The 21,522-nt window shown below is 51.9% G+C and overlaps 1 protein-coding gene across 1 annotated transcript in view; it reads left to right on the top strand.

Moving 5' to 3' along the window:
• Positions 1–7,269: 7,269 nt before the first annotated feature.
• IL5RA (interleukin 5 receptor subunit alpha) overlaps positions 7,270–21,522 on the top strand; it is a 32,311-nt gene continuing 18,058 nt past the window's right edge. The window contains exons 1-7 of the mRNA XM_036266539.1: positions 7,270–7,596; positions 8,503–8,629; positions 12,935–13,019; positions 14,915–15,063; positions 16,622–16,760; positions 19,057–19,210; positions 19,485–19,672. Of these exons, the coding sequence (XP_036122432.1) occupies positions 12,947–13,019; positions 14,915–15,063; positions 16,622–16,760; positions 19,057–19,210; positions 19,485–19,672 (703 nt within the window). The 5' untranslated portion in view covers positions 7,270–7,596; positions 8,503–8,629; positions 12,935–12,946. The remainder of the gene's footprint in view (positions 7,597–8,502; positions 8,630–12,934; positions 13,020–14,914; positions 15,064–16,621; positions 16,761–19,056; positions 19,211–19,484; positions 19,673–21,522) is intronic.

The following is a 21,522-nucleotide window of genomic DNA, read 5'->3' on the forward strand; positions in this document are numbered from 1 at the left end:
TCACACCCACGTGGAGCTAACTCGTGCGACAGCCAGCCAGCGTCTCCGCTGCATCGAACTGACTGCAAAGGACAGGAAGCTGCACCTGCAGACCCCCTGGGCTCCACGGCTGCCTTTCCCAGCTCCCCTTTGCTTGGGGCCCAGGCTCCTCCACCTGGGGCCGGGGGCAGCTGCGTGCAGCTTCGGGGCCCTCAGAGGGCCTCCCCAGCACCTGGCCAGGAGAAGCTCTCCCAAGGTGAGGGTGAACAAACGCCTTGCCCCCTTCTGAGCTGAGCTGGTGGCTGGTGGCAGCCTGTCTGCCCCATGCCCCTATCCCGGGCAAGTCAAGTGGGTGTTGCCAGGCAAGCACCACGTTCTTGGAACTCAGACACCTGCTGCCTCGTCACCCTCACCCCGGGCCCGGACAGCCCCCAGTGTTTATTCAGAGTTGGCACATACATGGACCCTGTTCAGCTTCCTGGCCTGAGGACACCTCAGGGTGACGGGACCAGGGCAGAGCCCCAGCGCAGAGACAAGGGTGCGGTCCAAGGGGGAGGACCAGGTCCCTGTGCGGCAGAGCCTGGGTCTCTGAGGGCCTGTGTGTCCACCGCAGAGGATCAGACGGCATGTGCCACTGGGACATGTGATCTCTGGACACAGACCGGAAAAAACATCACCTTGGGAAAAGAAATAGCTAAATGTTGGGTTCGGGCCGTCATATGTGAACTGCAGAACAAAGCAAACTAGTTCTCAATATATATTTTAAAAGGCTCTCAAGGAATGCTTGCCCCAATTAATCCAATTATCAGAGCAGTTACCTATCAGACTAGGATAAAGAACTCTGAGACCATTAAACTAACGGGGAAAGAACTCCGGCTGGGCCACCCCACTCGCCCCCCCCCCCCGACATTGGCGAGGACCACCCCAGCACTCCGAGAGTTGTCTCTCCTCCAACAAGTCGTTTACTATGCTCTCTGGATCAGATCCACCCCAAGGGGAATCAACTCTGCCTGCAAAGAAACCGCTGCTGCCCCACAGAGCCTACAGGAAACACTCTGTGTAGACCCCACAGTAAACACCACGAACAGAGAGTAAGTCGGGGTCGGGCAGGTTTCCCTTCTGCCGTGGAAACCCCACCGCCACGGGCTCCCTTCTGAACTTAAAGGCCACGTGTCATGAAAAAGGGAAGTCGAGGAGATGAGGCCAGTCCCGTTCAGAAACGTGCTCACGTTCCCTGTCCCCGCCTGCTCAGTCTCACCAGTGAGCAGTGCTGCTGTGAAGACCCACTCACGCTGGTGGAACGCATCTCGGTGCTGGTCCAGGCCCCCGGAGCAGGTGGCTTCCATCCCCGTGCGCAGGGGCCAAGCCTCTGATCCCAGCGTCTGTGCGCGGCCGCGGCCGAGCTGGGGCTGGGCACGGCACGGGGCGACATTTGCATTGATTTCAGCGGCAGTAAGGAGACGGGGAACGTTCTGAGTGGGGTTTTCGTGAAGCCCTTGTGCTTCCGGCCACGAGTCAGGCGGCAGCGTGGAGGGGCGGGGGGCCTGGCGCCCGAATCCCCACCTCCCGGGGCTGAGGTCGGAAGTCTGAGCCGGGCCCACGGGGCTGAGCCCTGCTTCGGGCACTTGGGGGGATCTGTCCTTCTGTCTTCTCCGGTTTCTGGAGGTTCCCTTTCTCCGTCTTCAAAGCTCCCCCAACCCCGTAACCAGGACGATCTTTCCATAGAAAGATCCTCACCTTATCGCAGGCACAGATGGGCTCTGGGAATTCGGGGGCCATAATCCAGCCTGCTGCAACCCCAAGGGTGTGCTTTAAAAATTAAGGGGTGGGGGAGACACAGGGACACCAAGGCGTATGGTCGCAGAACAACCCCTTGGTCCACATGGCACGTGAACTCCCCGGCCCCAATGCCCAGGGCTCCCTCCATTTCTGTTCCTTCCTGGGTTTTAGGCAGGTGGTTTGATGTCAGGTAAAGACAGAGCGAATTCGCCCGGCCGGTGTGGCTCAGTGGTTGAACATCAACCCACGTACCAAGGGGTCGGAGGTTCGATTCCCAGTCAGGGCATGTGCCCAGGTTGTGGGCCCGGTTCCCAGTGGGGGGCCTGCAGGAGGCAGCCAATCGATGTTCTCTCTCATCGATGTTTCTGTCTCTACCTCTCCCTCTCCCTTTCTAAAAAAAAAAAATCAATAAAGGAAAAAAAAAAAAAAGAGCGAATCCCTCAGATCCAAGGTCTCCATCCCACCTGCCAGGACCTCACTCCTGGATCCTGTGGCATAAACTGTTCTGGACATACCGCGGCTCCCAGCAGCCTTTGCATCTTAAAAGAGGACAGAGAAGGGAGAATACTGTGGACAAAGGGATAGGACTGTGTAGTGGTAGCGGAGCAGCCCCTTGGGGAAGGCGCTTCAAGCAATAAGAAGATAAGTGAGACAGAAACAGGAGTATGACCTCACTTTAGTATTCTGCAGATCCTGGGGGTGGGGCCGTGTCCCGGAACCCCGCCCCACCCTGATTTTGTTCTTCATCAGCGATACCGAGTAATTTGTTCGAAAGAACTGGTCCTGTTTCAGGAATGTGTTCTTTCTTCGAAACAAAGAGTACCCGTTTGAAGAAAAGGCCCTCCTTCCTTCTGCTCTCATAAGCGTTTAGCAGGCGCCAAGCAAGGTTTAGGAGGGCACCCACAGACGTTCTCGCCAGGACCCCTCCGCAGCCGCTGGGGACTCTCACACACAGTGCGATTTTATTTTACATTTCAAAGAGGTAAGTAAATAGACAAATCAATTTGAGCTGTTCTGAAATTTCGTGCTGGGTCATTAATTTTAAAAGAAGGGACTTCAATAATAGTGAAAGAACAGAGCCCAAGGGTAAAGACAGAATGGTCACCTTCACAGTGCTGACAGAGCCGCAGGCCAGAACGACCGGGCATCCACCCCGGTCCCTGGGGGTCTCCCCGCGTGTCTCCCCTGCACGCACAGGTGTGCATGGAATTCCGCACCGGAACAACGCGAGCCCTCTTCCGTCCTAAAACTGCACCGTCTGGTGGGTTCTGACAAAACCGGGCCACGGGAAATGAACACCCGCCCTCGCGTGGAGGGGCGGACAGAGGTGACCCTAAAGTTCGGTATGGCGTAGAAATACAGTAAAGACAAGTACACGCTGCAGCCGTACGACAGAGAGAGAGAGAGAGATCTTTCCACACGAGATGATGTTCAGCCTTCATCCGAAATAATTTTAAGTTTCTTAAGAGGAACCTCCACCCCAGCAACCAAATAATATATTTAATCCCAGTTAAGCACTTGCTAGATCGTTTATTTTCAAATAAGTGTGACAATTATGGAATTAACGCTCGGCACGTTAATGCTTTGGGGAGCATCACGAAGAAGCTGTGCTGAGCTCTGTGTACTGATCTGTAAAATGGGTTTACAGGGCGACGCTAGGCTCTGTGTGTACGACCCCTGACAGTGCCAGGCACGCAGTAGGTCTGTCTGGACCGACACGGAACCCTCACATTCATAACACACGTTGAACGGTACAGCTGGTTTACTTTCTCCTGCATTTTGGTTGATTCTCTGTCTCCGGCTTTGAAAACAAAGAACTGGTCATGGTGGAATCATTTCACAATGTGCACCGACACCCAGTCCTTATGTGTACGCCCTAAATGACCATTCTATCTCAACCAAACTGGAAACACTAAAATAAAAGCTGTAGTTTAAAAAATAATTGGTCACTGACAAATGAGCTGCAAAAGCGTAATTAAGCCACTGAGATTTGTTACTGAATAAAGACGAGCATTGAATGTTAGCTCTACAGGGTAAAGCCAGGGAGGATTTCACCGGGACTGTTCTAATACCTACCCCCAAGATTCTAGTTCAATCCCGATCAGGCATCTGGCTATTTTTTTTTTTTTTTTACAACAGTATTATTGAGATATAATTCACGTCATAAAATTCACCTCCTGAGATCATCACCACAATCAACTAGAGAACGTTGCCTCCATTAGCAGTCACTTACGGTTTTGCCCAGATCCCCCCCATCCAGCCTGAGGCCCCCACTAGGGTCATACAGCCTGTGGCCTTCCACGAACTGGCTTCCTTCCCTTAGCATGACGTTTTCGAGGTTCATCCACGTCCTAGCGTGCAAGGTGCGTCCTTCTGCTCATTGCTGGCTGCTGGCTCCCGGGGTAGACCGCACATGCTTTCCATTCCGGGGAAGAACATTCCGGTTGGATTGCAGACAAACAACACTTAACAAACATTCACATGCAGATTTTCTTGGGGACGTGTGCTGTCAAGCATTCTCGGGCATTTGCCTAGGGATGGGCTTGCTGGGTCCTGGAGGAACGCTTATGTTTAACTCTCTGAGAAGCTAGTAGAATGTTCTCCAGAGTGGCCGCACACCGTGCTTCCTTCCCAACAGCCTCTGCGTCCTCAGAGCACTATGACTGCCTGTCTTTCTGGTGCAGCCCTGCTGGTGGGTGTGAACAGGTAGCTCGTGGCTTGGGTTTGCGTTTTTCTGACGGATCGGGGTGCTGACCGGCTGTCACGGGCATCGCGGCTATTTGTAATCTACTTTGGAGATGTGTTTGTTCAAATTCCTCACCTGTGTTGTTGTTGGTGTTAATCCTCACCCCAGGATACTTTCCCATTGATTTTTAGATAGAGTGGAAGGGAGGGTGGGAGAGAGAGAGAAACTTCAACATCAGAAAGACACATTGATTGGTTGCCTCCTGCACAACCCCGACCAGGACCAGGGATTGAACCCGAAACTCTTTGGTCCCCGGCTGACGCTGAAACCGCCGAGCCAAACCGGCCAGAGCTCTGACATTTTTAAAATGATTTTTATCCCTGCATTTGTAGAAGAAAACATTTGTACTTATAGAGCCATACGAAGAAAGCTGAAGAGGCCCTGGCCGGTTTGGCTCAGCGGTTAGAGCGTTGGCCTGCGGTCCAGAGAGACCCGGGTTTGGTTCCCGCTACGGACACGTACCTTGGTTGCAGTTTGTCCCCGGCCCTGGTTGGTCGTGCAGGTGGCAGCCACTCGATGTGTCCCTTTCACATCGATGTTTCTCTCTCTCTCTCTCTTCCTCTCTCTCCCACTCATTCTGAACAAAAAAAGAAAAAAAAAAAGAAAAATGTCCTCGGGTGAGGATAAAAAAAAAAAGAAAGCTGAAGAGGAGGTTACCCTGCTATGGTGCACCGCAAGTCCCACCTCCCTGCTCCTCTCTAGGGGTGATTCGGGCCCACACCTTGCCGGGCCTAGTCGCGGGGGCTTGGTCCCTGGACTGGCCTGTGCCACTGGCTCTGGCTCCTGGGATGGCAGAATGTGTCACGAGCAGATGAGACGCACCTGTGCACTGGGTCTTGTTTCCGTGCCCTTTTGCAATCCCACGAGATAAGTGCTGCCCTGGTTCCAAACGAACGACACTCTGCTAACGAGCCTGAACCCAGGCTGAGGTCTGGAGCCCGGGCACGTTCAGCAGTGCCTCCCTCAAGACTCAGATGCTTGAGCGAGAAATGGACGCTATCGCCAGGCCCCCGATGCTGCCCGCGGCCGGTTGCTCTGCAGCGCAGCCAGCTGATCCTCCCGCCGCGGAGACACCACCCCTGCATCTGCTTGGTCTTCGGTAACAAACGAGATTACGAGAGAAGAACGCATACGTGTCTTGGACTCCTGCTTTTACTTAACTTTCCCCCGTAACACCTGGTGTTTTCAAGTTATGGATAAACACTCTGTTCGTTATCCTTATATGTAAACCTTGAAATCCTACATTTCTCTTAACCATTTTCGTATTACTTTTGCTAATACAAGTGAACACAATGATTCTCCCTGACTCCCTCTCACGGGAACTCCCTCACCTCATCTCTGCAGAGTGCATTTCTGGAAGCAAGCACCCTTACTAAGCTCCCGTACCCCGGGTCCCAGGCGGACCCCCCGAGTCTTCATTTGTGTCTTATTCCTCCTCAGCGAAACCCAGATGGCTTTGCGTCCTCAGAGCTGCAGGTCAAGTTTGGTGTCACTGGGTAGAAAGCCATTTTTGTGAATTCTTCCAGCGTGTTCCCAAACGGACTTTGGACACTTACAGTGTATCCTCAAGAAGAAAGTTGTTGCCGTAATGAACGTACCGTCCGAGGCCCAGCCCGTTTCCCGGCGAGTGACCTGGACATTTCGCATGGAGACACGACGCGAGCGCCTTCCGTAGCCGGGAAGGTGGAAGCCGGGTCCCACGTTCTCTCTGTCCGCAGAGGCCCTGGCACCCACCGCGAGGTGCGGGCGCAGACACGGCGAGGAAATGAATGTAGGAGACCGGGAGGTGGCTCAGCCGTTGCCCCGCAGTGCTGAATAAGGCTGCGTCCACAGCTGGACGTACAGGACCTGAAAGAGGAGGCCACGTGGCTGCCTCTGTACCTCAGCTTTTCTGGGCGCTTCTTAGCAAATGCAAAGGTCTCCCTCTGTCCCTTCTTTCCGGTTCCCTTTCCCTAAGGAAGGTCACGAATTATGATGGTCAGTTTCATTTTGGCAACTGCTGACACGGTTACCTTGGGACCCCAGTGCTGGCTGTCCTTGTATGGGCCACACACTGAGCTCTCCGGGAAGTCCCACCCAGGGTGCCCGTGACTCGTCCTCGTGCCCGTGAACCCCTGGTCTCAGCTGGCAACCGGCTCTCTGTGCTCTCAGGGGACCTGGGCCCCTCAGCTCCCAGGTCTCTGCCCTGGCCGCTCGGGCGTCCTCTCTCAGGCCCGGGCCGGGCTGGCCGCAGGGCCCTCGCCCACAGCACCGCTGCGACCTGCCTCAGGCTAGACCGTTCACCCATCCCTAGCTCTTCGCACCCGGGCCCTGCTTTTTCACAAGTGACCTTTGCTAGCTAGTCCTTGAAATTCCCCAGACAGAAGTGAACCAAGACAGCAAAACCCAAGGAGGGTCACTGAAATGAAACATACCAGGGCAGCCAGGTGTTCCGGGGACACAGGAGGGAAGGTCCCGGGGCGGGCGCTGCCAACCCAGCCGCCGTCACCGAGTGCGTAGGACGAGGGCAGACTGCAGACGCCACCGTGCAGCCCACCTGGACAAGGAATCGGGCAGGGGAGGCTGGCCGGGGACAGCGTGCGGCCCAGCCACCCCATCTCCCCTGAGCTCCCCGCTCCTCGTGTTGCAGCAGGGGCCGGGTGCCAGCCCGCGGGAGCTGCTGGCCGGTTCCCCATTGCAGCTGCGATGATGAAACAGCGAAGAACCGCCGCTAAGTCAGAACGTGTCCCCGAGATGAGATAAGGTCCCTGCCAGTGCCCCGCGGCACCTGCTCGTGCTGGGCCACCTCCCTGCTCAGTAAGTGGGTCCCAGCGGACTCAGGGCACCCCGAGCCCTGCCTGGCTTCTGTAAACAGACCCCAGGCTCCCTCTGAATAATTTCATGACGTGGGGGAGGGGGAGGAAAAGTGAGAAGTCACGATTTATGAATATAGGGTGAGCTTTTAGAGAAAAAGGGGAAATAAAACCTCTTATTATTAGCCGGGATGGAGCTGATAATAACGGGGCTGCGAAAGGGGTGCCGTGGCGTGCGTTCTGGGTGGAGCGTGGTGTTCTGTGGATGGCGGAGTGGCTGAGCGCGTACGTCCATGGAAGGTGAGTCCGTGAAAATAACCTCGAGCTTGGTGGAGGCCCGGGGGGAGGGGAGCCTGGCCCAGACACCGCGGGACTAGAACGGGAATAGAGCATCTGCCAAGATTTCTTAGAAAACCCACGAGTTTGGGAGTCAGAGGAGAGGATTCAGTAAGGAAGTCTCAGAGTTCATTAAGAAAACTACAGATTACGAAATAACAGGGAAGAAGGCATTGCCTCACCGAAGTCACACTGCTTTTGTTTCTCTTGGCGGCTGGGGTTGGGGTCTTGGAATTGTTTGGTTTTTATGTAAAATGTACAAAAATTTGCTGCAAGATCACTTGGCTTTTAAGTCCACTAATTTAATTATTTACCCAAAGCAACGTAAACATATTTCCATGTACACAGAGGAAATGGATGAAATGAGCAAGAAAAACAGACAGAGACAGAAGGAGAGAGAGCTCAAGGTCTCTTAATACCCCATGAGCCTACAATTCATAAACACCTGGGAAGTGACTGTGCTGAGAGGCTTATTGACCCATGTCTTTGACATTCAGTTCAATCGGTGGTCATGTTGACAACTTCACTGACCGGTAGAGTTCCTACTTCGTGTGACAGGTTTTGCCCTGTTTCGGAGTTATTGAAACATCTTTTCACGTATGCAGCTGTGTGTTAAGAGTTTGCCTTTTAAAACATGATATGGTTTTGAAAAATCAAACCAACTCATTTGTTTTCATTACTTGAAAGAATGCCTGGGGGACTTTTTAGGTGAGGGCCAAATGTATAGTACACCCCCAAACCCCTCCCCTCCCCACACCCCCTCACGTCCCCCACCGCCACCCCCCTGAAAGACCTGGCTTATTGCTGCTCCCAACCCGCCCGCTCTGGCCTTGGTGAGGGGTGTGCATTCACCAGCGCTACTCTGGACAGGGTCTGCCCCGTGCCTCTCACTCTGCTGGGTGCTGGGCTGCAGCCACGGCTTGGAGCTGGACGAGGACACGCGGGATGCTGTGCTGAGCTCCACTGCTGAGCTCCGTCTGCGGATTCCCAGAGACAGGTACGTCCAGGAATGAGGAGTGTGCATTCGGGCTGATGATGAGCCCGAAGACATTGTACCCCTGGGAGGTTGCGGTAACCCCCTCTCTCCCCTTTCCAAATAACGTGGGATGGAGACACCCTTTCTGCCTGGGCCAAAGAGGTTTATGCTGCGGCAACAGTCTGAATCCAGGAGTTATATTTCAGGACTATTGCAGAAAATTAAACAGAAGTCTAGTAGCGGTAAAAAAAAAAAAAAAAAAAAAAAATGCATGCATTATACATGGCCCTTGTTACTCACTGATAGTTTTTGGAGTGTGCGGTTTTTCATCCGGGGGTGAGGCAATATACCTAGCTAAACATGTCGCGGACATTTATTTATTCGTCGCCTGCCCCCCCTCCCCTCCAGGAGATAGACTTTATTGCTGATTCCACTGTGCGGGGAAAAATGAGGAAGTTAAGCAAATGCTTCACTGTTAAGGGCCTAACGAAGCGTGAATCCTCTTCGTTGCCCTTCAACTTCTGTACCCTAGGTCGCGTCTGGGTTGTGGGGTCACCCTGCTGACTCAAAAAGAGTCTGCAAACCGTGCTGCAGACCCACTGTGGTTATGAAACAAATGCCCCGGGCAGAAAAATAAGGTGAAAAGATGAAAAAGACGGGCAGTCTTTCTAAGTCTGAACTTCAGCAGAATTTGACCAATTCTCAGGAACACTGGGGAATTCCAGCGCCAATTGTCAGAACGTCACCAACTTTCTAGAAACCTTTGCAGGGCAAGAGAGCTGCTCCTATTTTCTCCCAAATTAAAAAAACAAAAAAAACAAACAAAAAAAATAACCCATAGAACACCTGCCCGAGCCAGATGCTCAGACGGTACTCGAGGAATGTTTTTGACTCATTCAGCGAGATGTCACTTGGACGCGTCGCTCCCAGTCTAAGGAACGGAGCATGTACGTCTGCCCGTCGTCGGGAGGCGACCCGAGTTTGCTTCCTTCTGCTCAATTTGAGTCCTGTTTCGGCGACGTAGTGGTCTTCTGCTGGCTTTCAGGGCGGCCGTGGGAGGAAGGAGAGCTGAACAAACCGTCGTCTTCCCTGTAACTGTCGAGTTGGTAAAGTAGCGCTGTTCGTGCACAGTCAAGGATCGCCGGCCAACAGCTCTTCCACAGTGCGTGTCTGGATGGGAGACATGGCCCAAAGCACAAAGAGAGTTGGGTTGTGCTTCCAGCAGGGGTGATTGCTATGTCTGGGACCAAAGCTGCTAAGGGGCCAGGGGCAAATGCTTTCCGGGAACAGAGCAGAGAGGGGTCAGGATTACAGACGACCTGTGCCCGCTGCTGCAGCTCCAGTGATAGCAGCCGCGTGTGGAGTGCATCCCTCTTACAGAGAGGCGTCCTTCTTGGTAATGGTCACGCTCCTCTTCAGGTGTTTTGTGTTGTCTACAGGACAACCAATTTTCTTTCAAAGGTGTCATCTTTTCCAATACAAAATGTCACAATGACACGTGAAAAAAAAAAAAGTGTGTGACTGTTCTATGGCAAAAGAGATTAATCATCAAAAACTGTTCAAAAGTTGGTGGTCTGGTTTCATTTTTTTGCATGGAGCTGTCCAATTTTCCCAACACCATTTATTGAAGAGGCTGTCTTCACGCCACTGTATGCTCTTGCCGCCTTTGTCAAGTATTAATTAAGCATATTGTCTTGGGTCCATTTCCGGGTTCTCTCCTTTGTTCCATTAATCTATCTGCCTGTTCTTGTGCCAGTACAGGGCTGTTTTGATTACAATGGCTTTGAGGTATTACCTGATATCTGGTATTGTGATCTCTCCTACTTCATCCTTCTTTTTCAAGATTGCTGTGGCTATTCGGGGTCTTTTTGGGTTCCATATGAACTTTCGAAGTATAAGATGACATTTGGAAACTAATTATATTTTCAGCAGCTGTAAAGCCAGAATACACAACACATTCTAGGGGAGAGTGTCTCCCCTAGAATATTCAATGTCTCCCTCCTGAGCTATCCCATGGGCTCTACTTACTTCAACAATGTAATTGCAAAAAACAAACAGATATTTGTTATTTTTACACCTCTAATTGTAACAGACGACTTACAGTCAATCCAAGCCACTAGGGACCAATCTCGCATTTATTCTTCTGACCTGGAATGCCGCCTGTTAATGGGAATTGGTACAAAGTTGCCGCACGTGAGGCCACGGCAGGGAAGGCTGACATTCCAGAGACGTCAGCTTCTTCACTGGAAGAGGACGCGGTCTTGGTGATGGTTACGGGATTTTTGTCTTTGCTTCTCAGGCTGAGTAAACAATGCTTCCCTTTACTTGATTAAAAAATCTCACTTGTTGAAAAATTTAAGAATATTAAAATATCTGCTTTCAGCCCAGCTGATGGTTCAGTGGACTGAGCATCAGCCCAGCCCATGGGCTGGGAGGTCCCAGTTCTAGCCCCAGTCAGGGCACGTGCCCAGGTTGCGGGCTTGATCCCCAGTGGGGTCGTGCAGGAGGTGGCTGAGCCATGTTTCTCTCTCGTTGATGTTTCTGTCTCTCTCCCTTCCCCTCTAAAGAATCAATGAAAACATATTAGAAAAATGCCTATCTGTTTTCATTACTGCTGTCACTGTTGATTTAAAAATTCTTGTTCTATGTGGTATGGAGTTATTCAAGGGAAAGAAATGTGATTTTTTTTTTTTTAATCAAAAGTGGCATAATTCTGATTAGCAATACTTAAGTTCATTTCAAGAAGAAATTGAGTAATTTATATGCTGTTTCTGTCTTCTGTGTTGTGACATTTCACTGTTTCATTAGGAGGTTCAATAGTGATGGTGGTAAATTAAGTTAGTTAAGTAGTAAGTTAAGATGTAATAATGAGCAAAGAGTTTTTTGTGATATTTTCTGAATGTATCTATTTAGCCAACACCTAGCTTTTGTGGTTCTACCAGAATTATATTTGGGAAACACCAAACCGCCTGAACACACTTTTAAACTGAAGACGGTCAGTTGTTAAATTAGGACAGAATGTAGGTTTTGCTGTTGGAAGATCCGAGATGAGGTCTGAGTCCCATCATGAGCCTGCTGTTTGGCCTCTGATGAATGACTGTTGTCAGTTGGGTAGTACTCACACCCCACACCCGGTCAGGGGGAGCGGCAGGGATGCAGGGAAGGGCTGATTCTGAAAACCCGGGGTGGCACACACCAGGTGGGAGCCAAGTGTGCGATTTGTTCTTTGAAATTAAGTTCATAAGAAGAATTCCTTTCAAAATGTGCAGAGGGCCCTGGTCGGTTTGGCTCAGCGGTTAGAGTATCAGCCCGCGGACCAGAGAAATCTGGGTTCGGTTCCCGCTAAGGGCGTGTACCTCGGTTGCAGTTTGTCCCCGGCCCCTGTTGGGATCATGTGGGTGGCAACCAGTCGATGTGTCTCTCTCACATCGATGTTTCTCTCCCTCTCTTCCTCCCTCTCCCCCTCCCGCTCTATCTGAAGATAAATGCGAAAATGTCCTTAGGTGAGGATAAAAAAAATGTGCAGAGGAAGCACTTGGACTATCTAGACTACGATTCCCACACAGAGGCCCTCAGTTCTCCCCCTGGACGTGTAAAAGCAGGTGCAGAAGTGGCTTGGCCACGTTTTCCACACGGCCACGCCAAGTTGTTTCAACGTTTCTACGCTAAACTCCTCTTCACTGTCCAGTTGTTGCAGGTAGAAATAGGTTTGTGCTTCCTCCAGGCCGATCATACGTTTTCAATTCCTCTTCCCGTCTACTCCCATGTGGGTTCACTCGGCCTCCCCAAAGCTCGAAGCATCACACGTTCCTCGGGCTGGTGATATGAATTGCTCTTTCCCACTTTGAGCTGCTGTAGATTTGAGCTTCTTGTCAGGTTGGCTTTCAATTCACAGTCATGAACATAACAATGGTGTTTATTTTCCACCGGATTCGCTGTGCCTGGAATGCGTGCTGCTCAGGTCTGCCATGCCTCCCTCCGGCTATCCTCGCTGTTCCCTGTGCTCTCTCGGCTTGGCCTCACGGAGCCTGTCCCCGACCTCTCCCGCTCTGTGTGCCTCAAGCCCTCGGGAGTCAACGCTGAGCTCTGCGGGGTCCCACTGAGCCCCAAACACACCTTTACTAGTGCCGTTGCTAGAGCGACCGCCAATGATCACTCACATTTCATTCTGCCCCTTTGACAAGATTTGTTCATACTTGTATTTCTAGCACATGACAGATTGTTCCTAAACGTTGGTTCAATGGCCAGATGTCCGCGTTCCACTTCAGAAAGTAGCTGTCGGTTTTTCTTACACGTGACCACGCGGGTCTTCTCTGTTTTCTGTAGAATCGGATCATCATGGCTCCCACACCATTACTGATTCTTTTGGGGACCACTGTGATTCTGCAGGCAGACTCACTTCCTGAGAAACGTAAGTGTCATCTGTTAAGTTCAGCGGCGTCTCTTTAAAAACGAAGCACATTACAACAGTGCTAGCGTATTTTCTGCTAAATGATCACTCCGTTAGGAAATGAGATGTGGATTTTTATTTAAGGGGGTGGAATTTTTTCGGTTCTCCTTAGACTACAAACTCTTTAAACATGCTGCATTTTGAGAAAGCGAAGTTGGCAGAAATGCAAATCTGACGCTACCGTGTGCGTGTGCGTGACCAGCTTCCACGAGGAAAGCCCACGGGACACAGCTGGAGCTGGTGGCCCCTCAGAACGTGGCTCCCTGCACGGGACGGTGAGGAGTCCTCACGACCGGAGAGTAACTGTCTCCCACTGTGCTTGGCTCGGAGCTTGACGATCGATGGATTTGGTGTGGAGAGAGTGTAAGAAGAGAAATCTGCCACACAGCTGCTGCCGAGTGTTGTGTGGGAGGACTTCCTGTAATAACGACAGTGCCTATATCTACACTGTCCAGTGCAGCAGCCCCTGGCTACTGGGGACTCCTGGGCACTTGAAGTATGGGCTCCTGCAAGTGAGGCAACGAAGACTTTATTTTTTAACCTCATTTAAATAGAAATAGCCACATGTGGCCGCTGGTGACACGATGCCCAGTGCAGTCTGGACGGACCCTTGGCGTCTGCAGGTGTGGAAGGGGAGGTCACAGAAGGCTGTTCGAGGTCAATGGAAACACCCTGGCCACACAGTAAATGAATCAAAGGAGGTTTCATGATTGTGGCATAATATTATCTTAATTTTGGAAAAAAAAAATATCTGAAAGGTTTAAGATACGTCCAGGGATCAAGGAACAGATCACATGTAAGATACGTCCAGGGATCAAGGAATAGATCACATGTAAGATTGGTAAGATTGGTGCTCACTGCTAAGATTGTACATAATTTTTCTTTTCTTTTTTTTTTTTCCTCATCTGAGCTCCCCAAAATTTCTAAAATGAACAGACATTGATTCAGTAATGGAAATAAAAGCTTTTATTTTGAAAGCAACGTTAGAGTGGTTTACCAAGGGGAAAAAAACACACACATTTTCTTCCAGAAATGCCTAATTAAGTAGTTTTGCTTCCAAATTTGTTTTGACTTCATTTATTCATTTATTTATTTATTTTATTTTATTTATTTATTTTTTATCTATAAGAGAGCGAGGGGTGTTTTGACTTTAGATCATAGTAAGAAATCTATTTCCCATCACAGACCAGCACCGTGCAAACACAGAAGTGCATTTATATGGCGGGAAGAAGCAGCTCATGACACAGGGTGTCTACTTATTCCGTCTGATGCACGAAGCAGCATGTGGTGTCTCTTCTGTTCTATTTTCTTCCGTGTCACTAAAAAAAAAAAAACTAGTCACAGACTGATATGTTATCCTAGCCCATGAGTGGATAATGACCTCAGCTTGAAAACTATGGTTTTAATAAATAATGATATAGTAAAATACTCATATTTCAATGAAAGATCTGAGATGTTATAGGTAAACACCCGGGCAAAGAAAAGAAAATGATGATGAGTTAAAAGCAGCTTCTTTCAGAATTGTTTTAGTTTTATACATTCTAATAGCCGTAATAAAATGCTGTAGTATGGCCCTGGCTGGTTTGGCTCAGCCGTGGGAGGTCAGCCCACCAACCAAAGGCTTACGGGTTCGATTTCTGGTTCCTGTCGGGGGCGTGCGGGAGGCAACCAGTGGATCTCTCTGTCTCTCCCTCCCTCCCTCCCTTTTACTCTATCTAAAAATCAATGGGAAAATATCTTTGGGTGAGGATTAACACCAACCCCAAAATACTTAGCGCACAATAAAACATTCCGAAGCTTTACAGATGCTGCCTCTGCACAGCTGACAGGTGTACCCTCCTTTTTCTTTTGATCAGTTTTACTTCTCCCACCTGTCAATTTCACCATGAAAGTGGCCGGTTTGGCTCAAGTTCTGTTGCGCTGGGAACCGAACCCTGATCAGCAGCAGGAGAGGAACATCAAGCTAGGATACCACGTGAAGATCCGCGCCCTCGAGGACGATGACGTGAGTGTCCGTTCTGATGGCTGAGAGCCGATGCCCGTGGGTCATGGGGGCAGCCCCAAACTTTTGAACTTTGGGACAATTCTTTCTCTTAAAAGGGAAATGTTAGTAATTTCTCAAGTACAGCAGATTAGATGTTGGTTTTATGTTTTTGTTTTTGTTTTCTGAAATAGACAAAAAATAGAAGAGGGTGGCTGAGCAAAATGGGAGGAAGGCAGGTTATGGCTTCAGAGGCCAAGTTCGAATCCCAGGTCCTGCGTTGGCAGCCTTGGACTGGACACTTCACATCCCAGGGCCCTGGGCTCACTGCAGGGTCATGTTCAAGCTCCTGGTACCCAGTGGGTGCCCAGTGAGATCAAACAAAGGGTGAAGACAGCGCAGGGCATCAGCTGTTTCCGGTCAGCCTGGGAGCTAGAGCGTGTCTGTGGAACGTGAGCCTGGGGAGGAGGCTGCTGGCGCAGACGGCCGTCGGAGCCGGTGGGGACTGACTTGTGCTTGTTTGTATAAGAAAAATGTGTGTGTGCATCACTGAAGAACTAATCATAGTGTTTTCATTATATCGTTTTCTTTTAAGAGAGAAAGGAAGGGAGAGAGAGAGAGAAACATCGATGTGAGAGAGAAACACCAATCGGTTGGCTCCTGCATGTCCTCCACAGGGCATGGAGCCCGCAACCTGGGCATGTGCCCTGACCGGGAATCGACCCAGGACCTCTCAGTCTATGGGACGATGCTCAATAGCCATACCAGCCTGTTTGATAGGTAGATAGATAGATAGATATAGGTATAGGTATAGGTATAAATATAGATATAGATATCATGTATAAGTTCTAGTATTGGGTAATTTATTCATTTTTAAAAACCACTTTATGGAGGGATAATGGACATGTTAAAAAGCTGTACATAGCCCTGGCCGGTTTGGCTCAGCGGTTAGAGCGTCGGCCTGCAGTCCTGAGAGACCCGGGTTCGGTTCCCGCTAAGGGCACGTACCTCGGTTATAGTTTGTCCCCGGCCCTGGTCGGTCGTGCAGGTGGCAGCCACTCGATGTGTCCCTTCACGTCGATGTTTCTCTCTCTCTCTGTTCCTCTCTCTCCCTCCCACTCTACCTGAACAAAAAAATGGGAAAATGTCCTCGGGTGAGGATAAAAAAAAAAAAAAAAGCTGTACATATTTACCCAGCCAGTGTGGCTCAGTGCTTGAGCATCGACCCTGCATCAAGAAGTCTCCGGTTCGATTCCTGGTCAGGACACATGCCCAGGTTGCGGGGCCGATCCCCAGTGGGGGGCATGCAGGAGGCGGCCAATCGATGTTCTCTCTCATCGATGTTTCTCTCTCTCCCTCTCCTTTCTCTTTCTCTAAAAATCAATACAGAAAAATATTTTCAAGAACATTTTTAAAAAGCTATACACATGTAATGTCTAGAAGTGATGAGTTTGAGGTTAGGTCTGTACTCAGAGAACTGTTTGGTAGCACAGCTATTTTGTAGCATGTTATGTGCCTTTAAGAAATGGAGGAAAATGCATATTTCCTCTTCTGTATCATGACTCGTGGGTTTTGTTTTCAGTACGAAACCAAGAACACCCACAGCAAACGCATGATCGCGCTCCACAGAGGCGTTTCGGCAAGTGTGCGGACCATCCCGTGGGAAGACGGCTCCCTCCCGGCGAGCAGCTGGGTTTCTGCGGAGCTCAGACCCCCAGCAGGTGAGGCGCCCCCAGAAGCCCAGGTTTACATTTCAGACGTTGTGACGTGGGTATGTCGGAACCGCCAGGCCCTGCCCAGCGCTCTTCGGCGTCAGTCAGCCCTTGCCAAGGCTGCTGTCCCTTCTTGTTGCCATAGCCCATCCCGTGCCACCTGGCACGGCCCTGCAGACAGAGCTCGAAGGCTCGGCCCTGTCCCTGTTAGCTGGGTCTAAGGTTCCTTGCGACTCCCCCTGCACGGCTCCCCTGCTCTGCTCAGACGGACGTGGAACCGTGACCCACACAGCCTGCCCCAGAGACTCCTCCCAGGCTCTGCCTCAACGTGCCGGCTCCATGCAGCCCCCTTTCGCCCTTGACCCCGAGGGGCGCGCCTCCTCCCACAGCTCATCCGTGGGCTGAGCCCCTCGTCGGCACACATTACACTGTCTGTCTCTCAAAGATAGGCCACACCCTGCCACCCCAACTAGGAGCCCCCTGGGGGCAGGGACAGCGTCTGTGCGTCACTGTGCCCACACCCTAACCAGAACACGTTGTAGACACAGTGTTCGTTTTCAGTTCTGTAACTTCTCACACCTGACGGAACGAAGCTTCTGCTGACAGTTCATAGAAGGCCTGAGACGGAACCCTAATTCCCGAGGGGAAAGAGGGTGAGACACACCGTCTCCACACTGTGCTCCATGGGAAACGGGATCCCTGGCCCTTAAACCAGTGATACTTCTGATCAGACACTTGGACACACGCACACTAAGGCCACCACGTCCTGGCAGGTACAAGTACACACAGCACCAGCTGCCTCGGCCAGTCTGGCCTGCGGGTAATAGTCCCACCATTCCCTGGACGCAAGGCCCCGCCTCCTGAGAGAGAACAGCATTGTGGGAATCGTCCCGTGTACCCACATGCTGTCTAGACCACATGGCAGCCCAATCACAATGGGCATGAACCCAAGTCCAGACCGAGTCCGAGGCAGACGAGGTCACCGGTGCAGGTCAGCCAGCGCTCTCCCTGAATCCCCCTCCCGCCCCTTGGAATGAGCACCTGCCGCACGCCTGTGACGCACCTCTCAGAAGGACATTCCCGCGAGCCTGACTCCCCTCGGAACACCCCGATCCAGGTTGACATGAATGAAAAATGAATCACTTCTGCCTCGAATCCAGCTGCACCCATGCCGAATAATTCATTCTTTAGAAGGGCCTTGGGGGACGGGCAGACTCGGGAACTCAAGAGTGCACCTGGGCATGGACCCTCGGGCGTTTAGGACATGGACAGGTGTTCATGTCTGTGTGTGTAGATACAACGTCCCAGCTACACAGAGCAGTGCGCGGGGAGGATACGGAGCGACTGAGCCAGCCCGGCTTCCTCTCGTCTTTAACCTCTGTGCAGACCACTGGGGACCCATCCTCCCCCCTTGAATGACACTGGGTAACAGTGACAAAAATGATCTTCGAATGGACTTTCACTAAGCTAAAGCCCCCTCTGTCACCCAGACTGGGTCTAGAGGCTTGTCCTTGGACGAGGTCCTCCCTGACCCTCGGCCCCTCGGGTCGTAGTTCCCCGGAGCGAGCGTGAGGCCGGCATCCACAGGGTGTTCTGAGAACACCAGTCCACACGGTGCCTGGGAGGAGAAATGAAAACGAGGCTTCCAGTCAAGGAATTTGGGGAGCTCCTGGGAGAAAGGGAGTAAGGGGTTCCATTCGAAGTCTCCGGTGTTCTTTGAAGTTCTGCTACGGTCAGTGGGACCGGGCCACACTCGTGCGTGCTGGGCCCACACAGGCGGTATTCTTAGCGGTGTTCCCTAAACTCACACCCTCTGAGCAGCCTCTACGTCATCCGTGACGCGCTCGGTCAGGACCCCCTGATCGCTGAGCTCCAGGACGGGGAGGGGCTCTGCAGACCCTCCTCAGCCCACCCGCATTCGGGCGGGAAACCAAGGCCCAGGGCGGGAGGGATCCAGGTGACCCAGCGAGCTGTGGACAAGTACGCCCTGGAACTCCGAGGCGCTGGACACGGAGCCCCGAGCGACGACCTATTACACTGCTTTTAAACTTCCAGGCACGTACATCGCACACGGTCCTCACCCCCAAAGTAGCTGGAAAGTTCCCCGATGCCAGGAGCTAGGGCTGTGCACTCCCAGCCGCCCCCCCCCCCTCCCCGGGAAGTCGGCCCTCTGCCAGCAGAGGGTTTCTATGGACGTGTGATGATGACGACTTCCGAATTCGGATCAACTGTCCTGTCCCTCCGGGGAGGCACAGGATTCAAGCTGCCCTGACAGCGTCTCGTTCTTCCATTTGTGACCGTCCAGGGTCTCCTGGAACCTCAGCTGTGAATTTGACGTGCGCCACAAACACCGTGGCAAGTAACCTGACCCGCTCGAAGCCGTACCAGGTGTCCCTGCACTGCAGCTGGGCCGCTGGCCAGGAGGCCCCCGAGGACACGCAGTATGTCCTCTCCTACAGGTTGGTACCTGCTTTTACGTACGCAAGTGGCTCGCTCCCTCCCATGTGTTTTTGTTCTTGATTGATTTTAGAGAGAGAGAGGAAGTGAGAGGGAGAGAAAGATAGAAACATCGATGAGAGACAACATCGATTGGCTGCCTCCTGCCTCCTGGGCACGAGCCCCGACTGGGACTCGAACCGGCGACCTCTTGGTGCATGGTCGGCGCTCAACCACTGAGCCACACCGGCGGGCCGTCTCCTCCCTTCGCGAGCACTGAGGGGTGTTCCGATTTAGGTACGACACTCACACGGAAGAATGCCAGGAATACAGCCAGGACAGCCTGAGCAGGAACACCGCCTGCTGGTTCCCACGGACCTTCATCGACGGCAAAGGGCGGGACATGCTGGCGGTGCGCGTCAGTGGCCGGAGCCAGCGCGCGGCCATCCGGCCCCACGACCAGCTGTTCGCCCTTTACGCAATCGGTAAGCCGCCTCACGGAGCCTGCGAGGCACGGCCTGAGCTCCTAGGAGAAAGGGAGTAAGGGGTTCCATTCGAAGTCTCCGGTCACTCATTGGTGACCATTGCCCAGCCGGCCCCCTTTCCTGATGCCGAAAGCACAGGGCAGGCTTCTCAGCCTCAGCACAAGGGCGTTTGGGGCCGGGTAACTGTTGGGCGGCTGTGCTGTGCCCTAGGAGGTTCAGCAGCATCCCTGGCCTGCACCTACCGGATGCCAGGAGCACCCTCCCCACCAATGTGACAACGGAAGTGTCTCCAGACATTTCCAAAGGTCGCTTTAGGTGACAAAAGCCCCCCCAGTTGAAAGCTACTGCACCTGGGAAAGGGGACGAACCCCCTGCTAAAGGAAGTCACCTCATCTCAGCTGTGCCGGCTTTCCTGCTGCCAGCCCTGGGCCGGTCGGTGACACTGCCAAGCGGTTCTGGTCCCCATCCCCACAAGAGGGGCCCTCAGCCCTCCCAGGGCTAGGCCCTCTCTGCCCAAGCGGCCCAGTTTAGGTCCCTTCGCCATGCTGCTCTGGCCTCCTGGGAGGTTTCTGAGTTCAAACATGTCTCTCCCAGCCTGTGAGTCTCAGATAGAAACATCTCACTGAAGGTTTTGCTTGCCCGGGTCTCACACAGAAGGTACTCTCTTCATCCGAGATACTGCACTAGTGAAATCTATCAGGACCGTTCCACATAGCACGCAGTGCTTGACACTGGGGGTTTCTGTGGGGCGGGGCGGCAGTGGGGGCTGGCTGCCGGTCTGCCTGGCTTGGGGCCCGGCTTCTCCGAGGACCAGCTGAGTGTCCTCAGACAAGCTGCCATTCCCCTGTGCCGCAGTCGCTTCTGAAAAACGGGAGAAATGAATGCTTCCTACTGGTGTGAGGATTCAGTACGTTAATAATTATAAAGTGCCTCAAACAAGTGTCCGATAAATATGTAAAATACTGCTAACTAAAGGCCAGGCTGTGCTGTGACACGGCCGTAGCTACATGGAACGGAATGTGCCTTTGTTTAAGGAGTCACAGCACTTACTACCGAGCAGTGTGATTTTCCTCAATCGTATATTTCCTAGGGGACTCAAACTGTCGCTTTCAGGACAAGAGGTAAACCAAATGCTGAGCAACAATGAAATTAACGTGAAAATGGGCACAGCCCAATATACTGACCACAGGAATTCACTTGCTCATACCATTTTCATTTCACTGAGACCGGTTCCTCAGATTACTAAAGCAAATAAAGACTTTTTGGTTGAAGACTTTCTGGTGAGGGGTTGGGTCCCACACGTAGCGTGTCCCTATGACTCATTCATTGTGAGATCTTAGTCACATAACCTAAGACAAAAACAGTCACTTAGAAATAATTTCTACCCACATTGCATGGCCCTAGACAGTCAAGCGAGGTCTTGGGAAATAATTTCTTGTTGAAGTAAAGACAAATTTAGCCCGCCCTGGCCAGTTTGGCTCAGCGGTTAGAGTGTCGGCCTGCGGTCCAGAGAGACCTGGGTTCGGTTTCCGCTAAGGGCGTGTACCTTGGTTGCAGTTTGTCCCCAGCCCTGGTTGGGTCGTGCGGGTGGCAGCCACTCGATGTGTCCCTTTCACGTCGATGTTTCTCTCTTTCTCTCTCTCTCTCTCTCTCTCCTCCTCTCTCTCTCTCTCTCTTCCTTTCTCTCCCTCCCACTCTATCTGAACGGCAACAACAAAAAGACAAATTTAGCCCAATCCATTCTTTGGATGCCAGAGAAGACTAAAGCTTTCCACTCCATGCCCCAAACGAACCAAAACAAGACACACCAACGAAATGAAACAAAAGCTGTCACTGAGAGAGGGGAAGTG

This window comes from Molossus molossus, unplaced genomic scaffold (genome assembly GCF_014108415.1).
Source record: "Molossus molossus isolate mMolMol1 unplaced genomic scaffold, mMolMol1.p scaffold_m16_p_18, whole genome shotgun sequence".
In the NCBI taxonomy this organism is placed as follows: domain Eukaryota; kingdom Metazoa; phylum Chordata; class Mammalia; order Chiroptera; family Molossidae; genus Molossus; species Molossus molossus.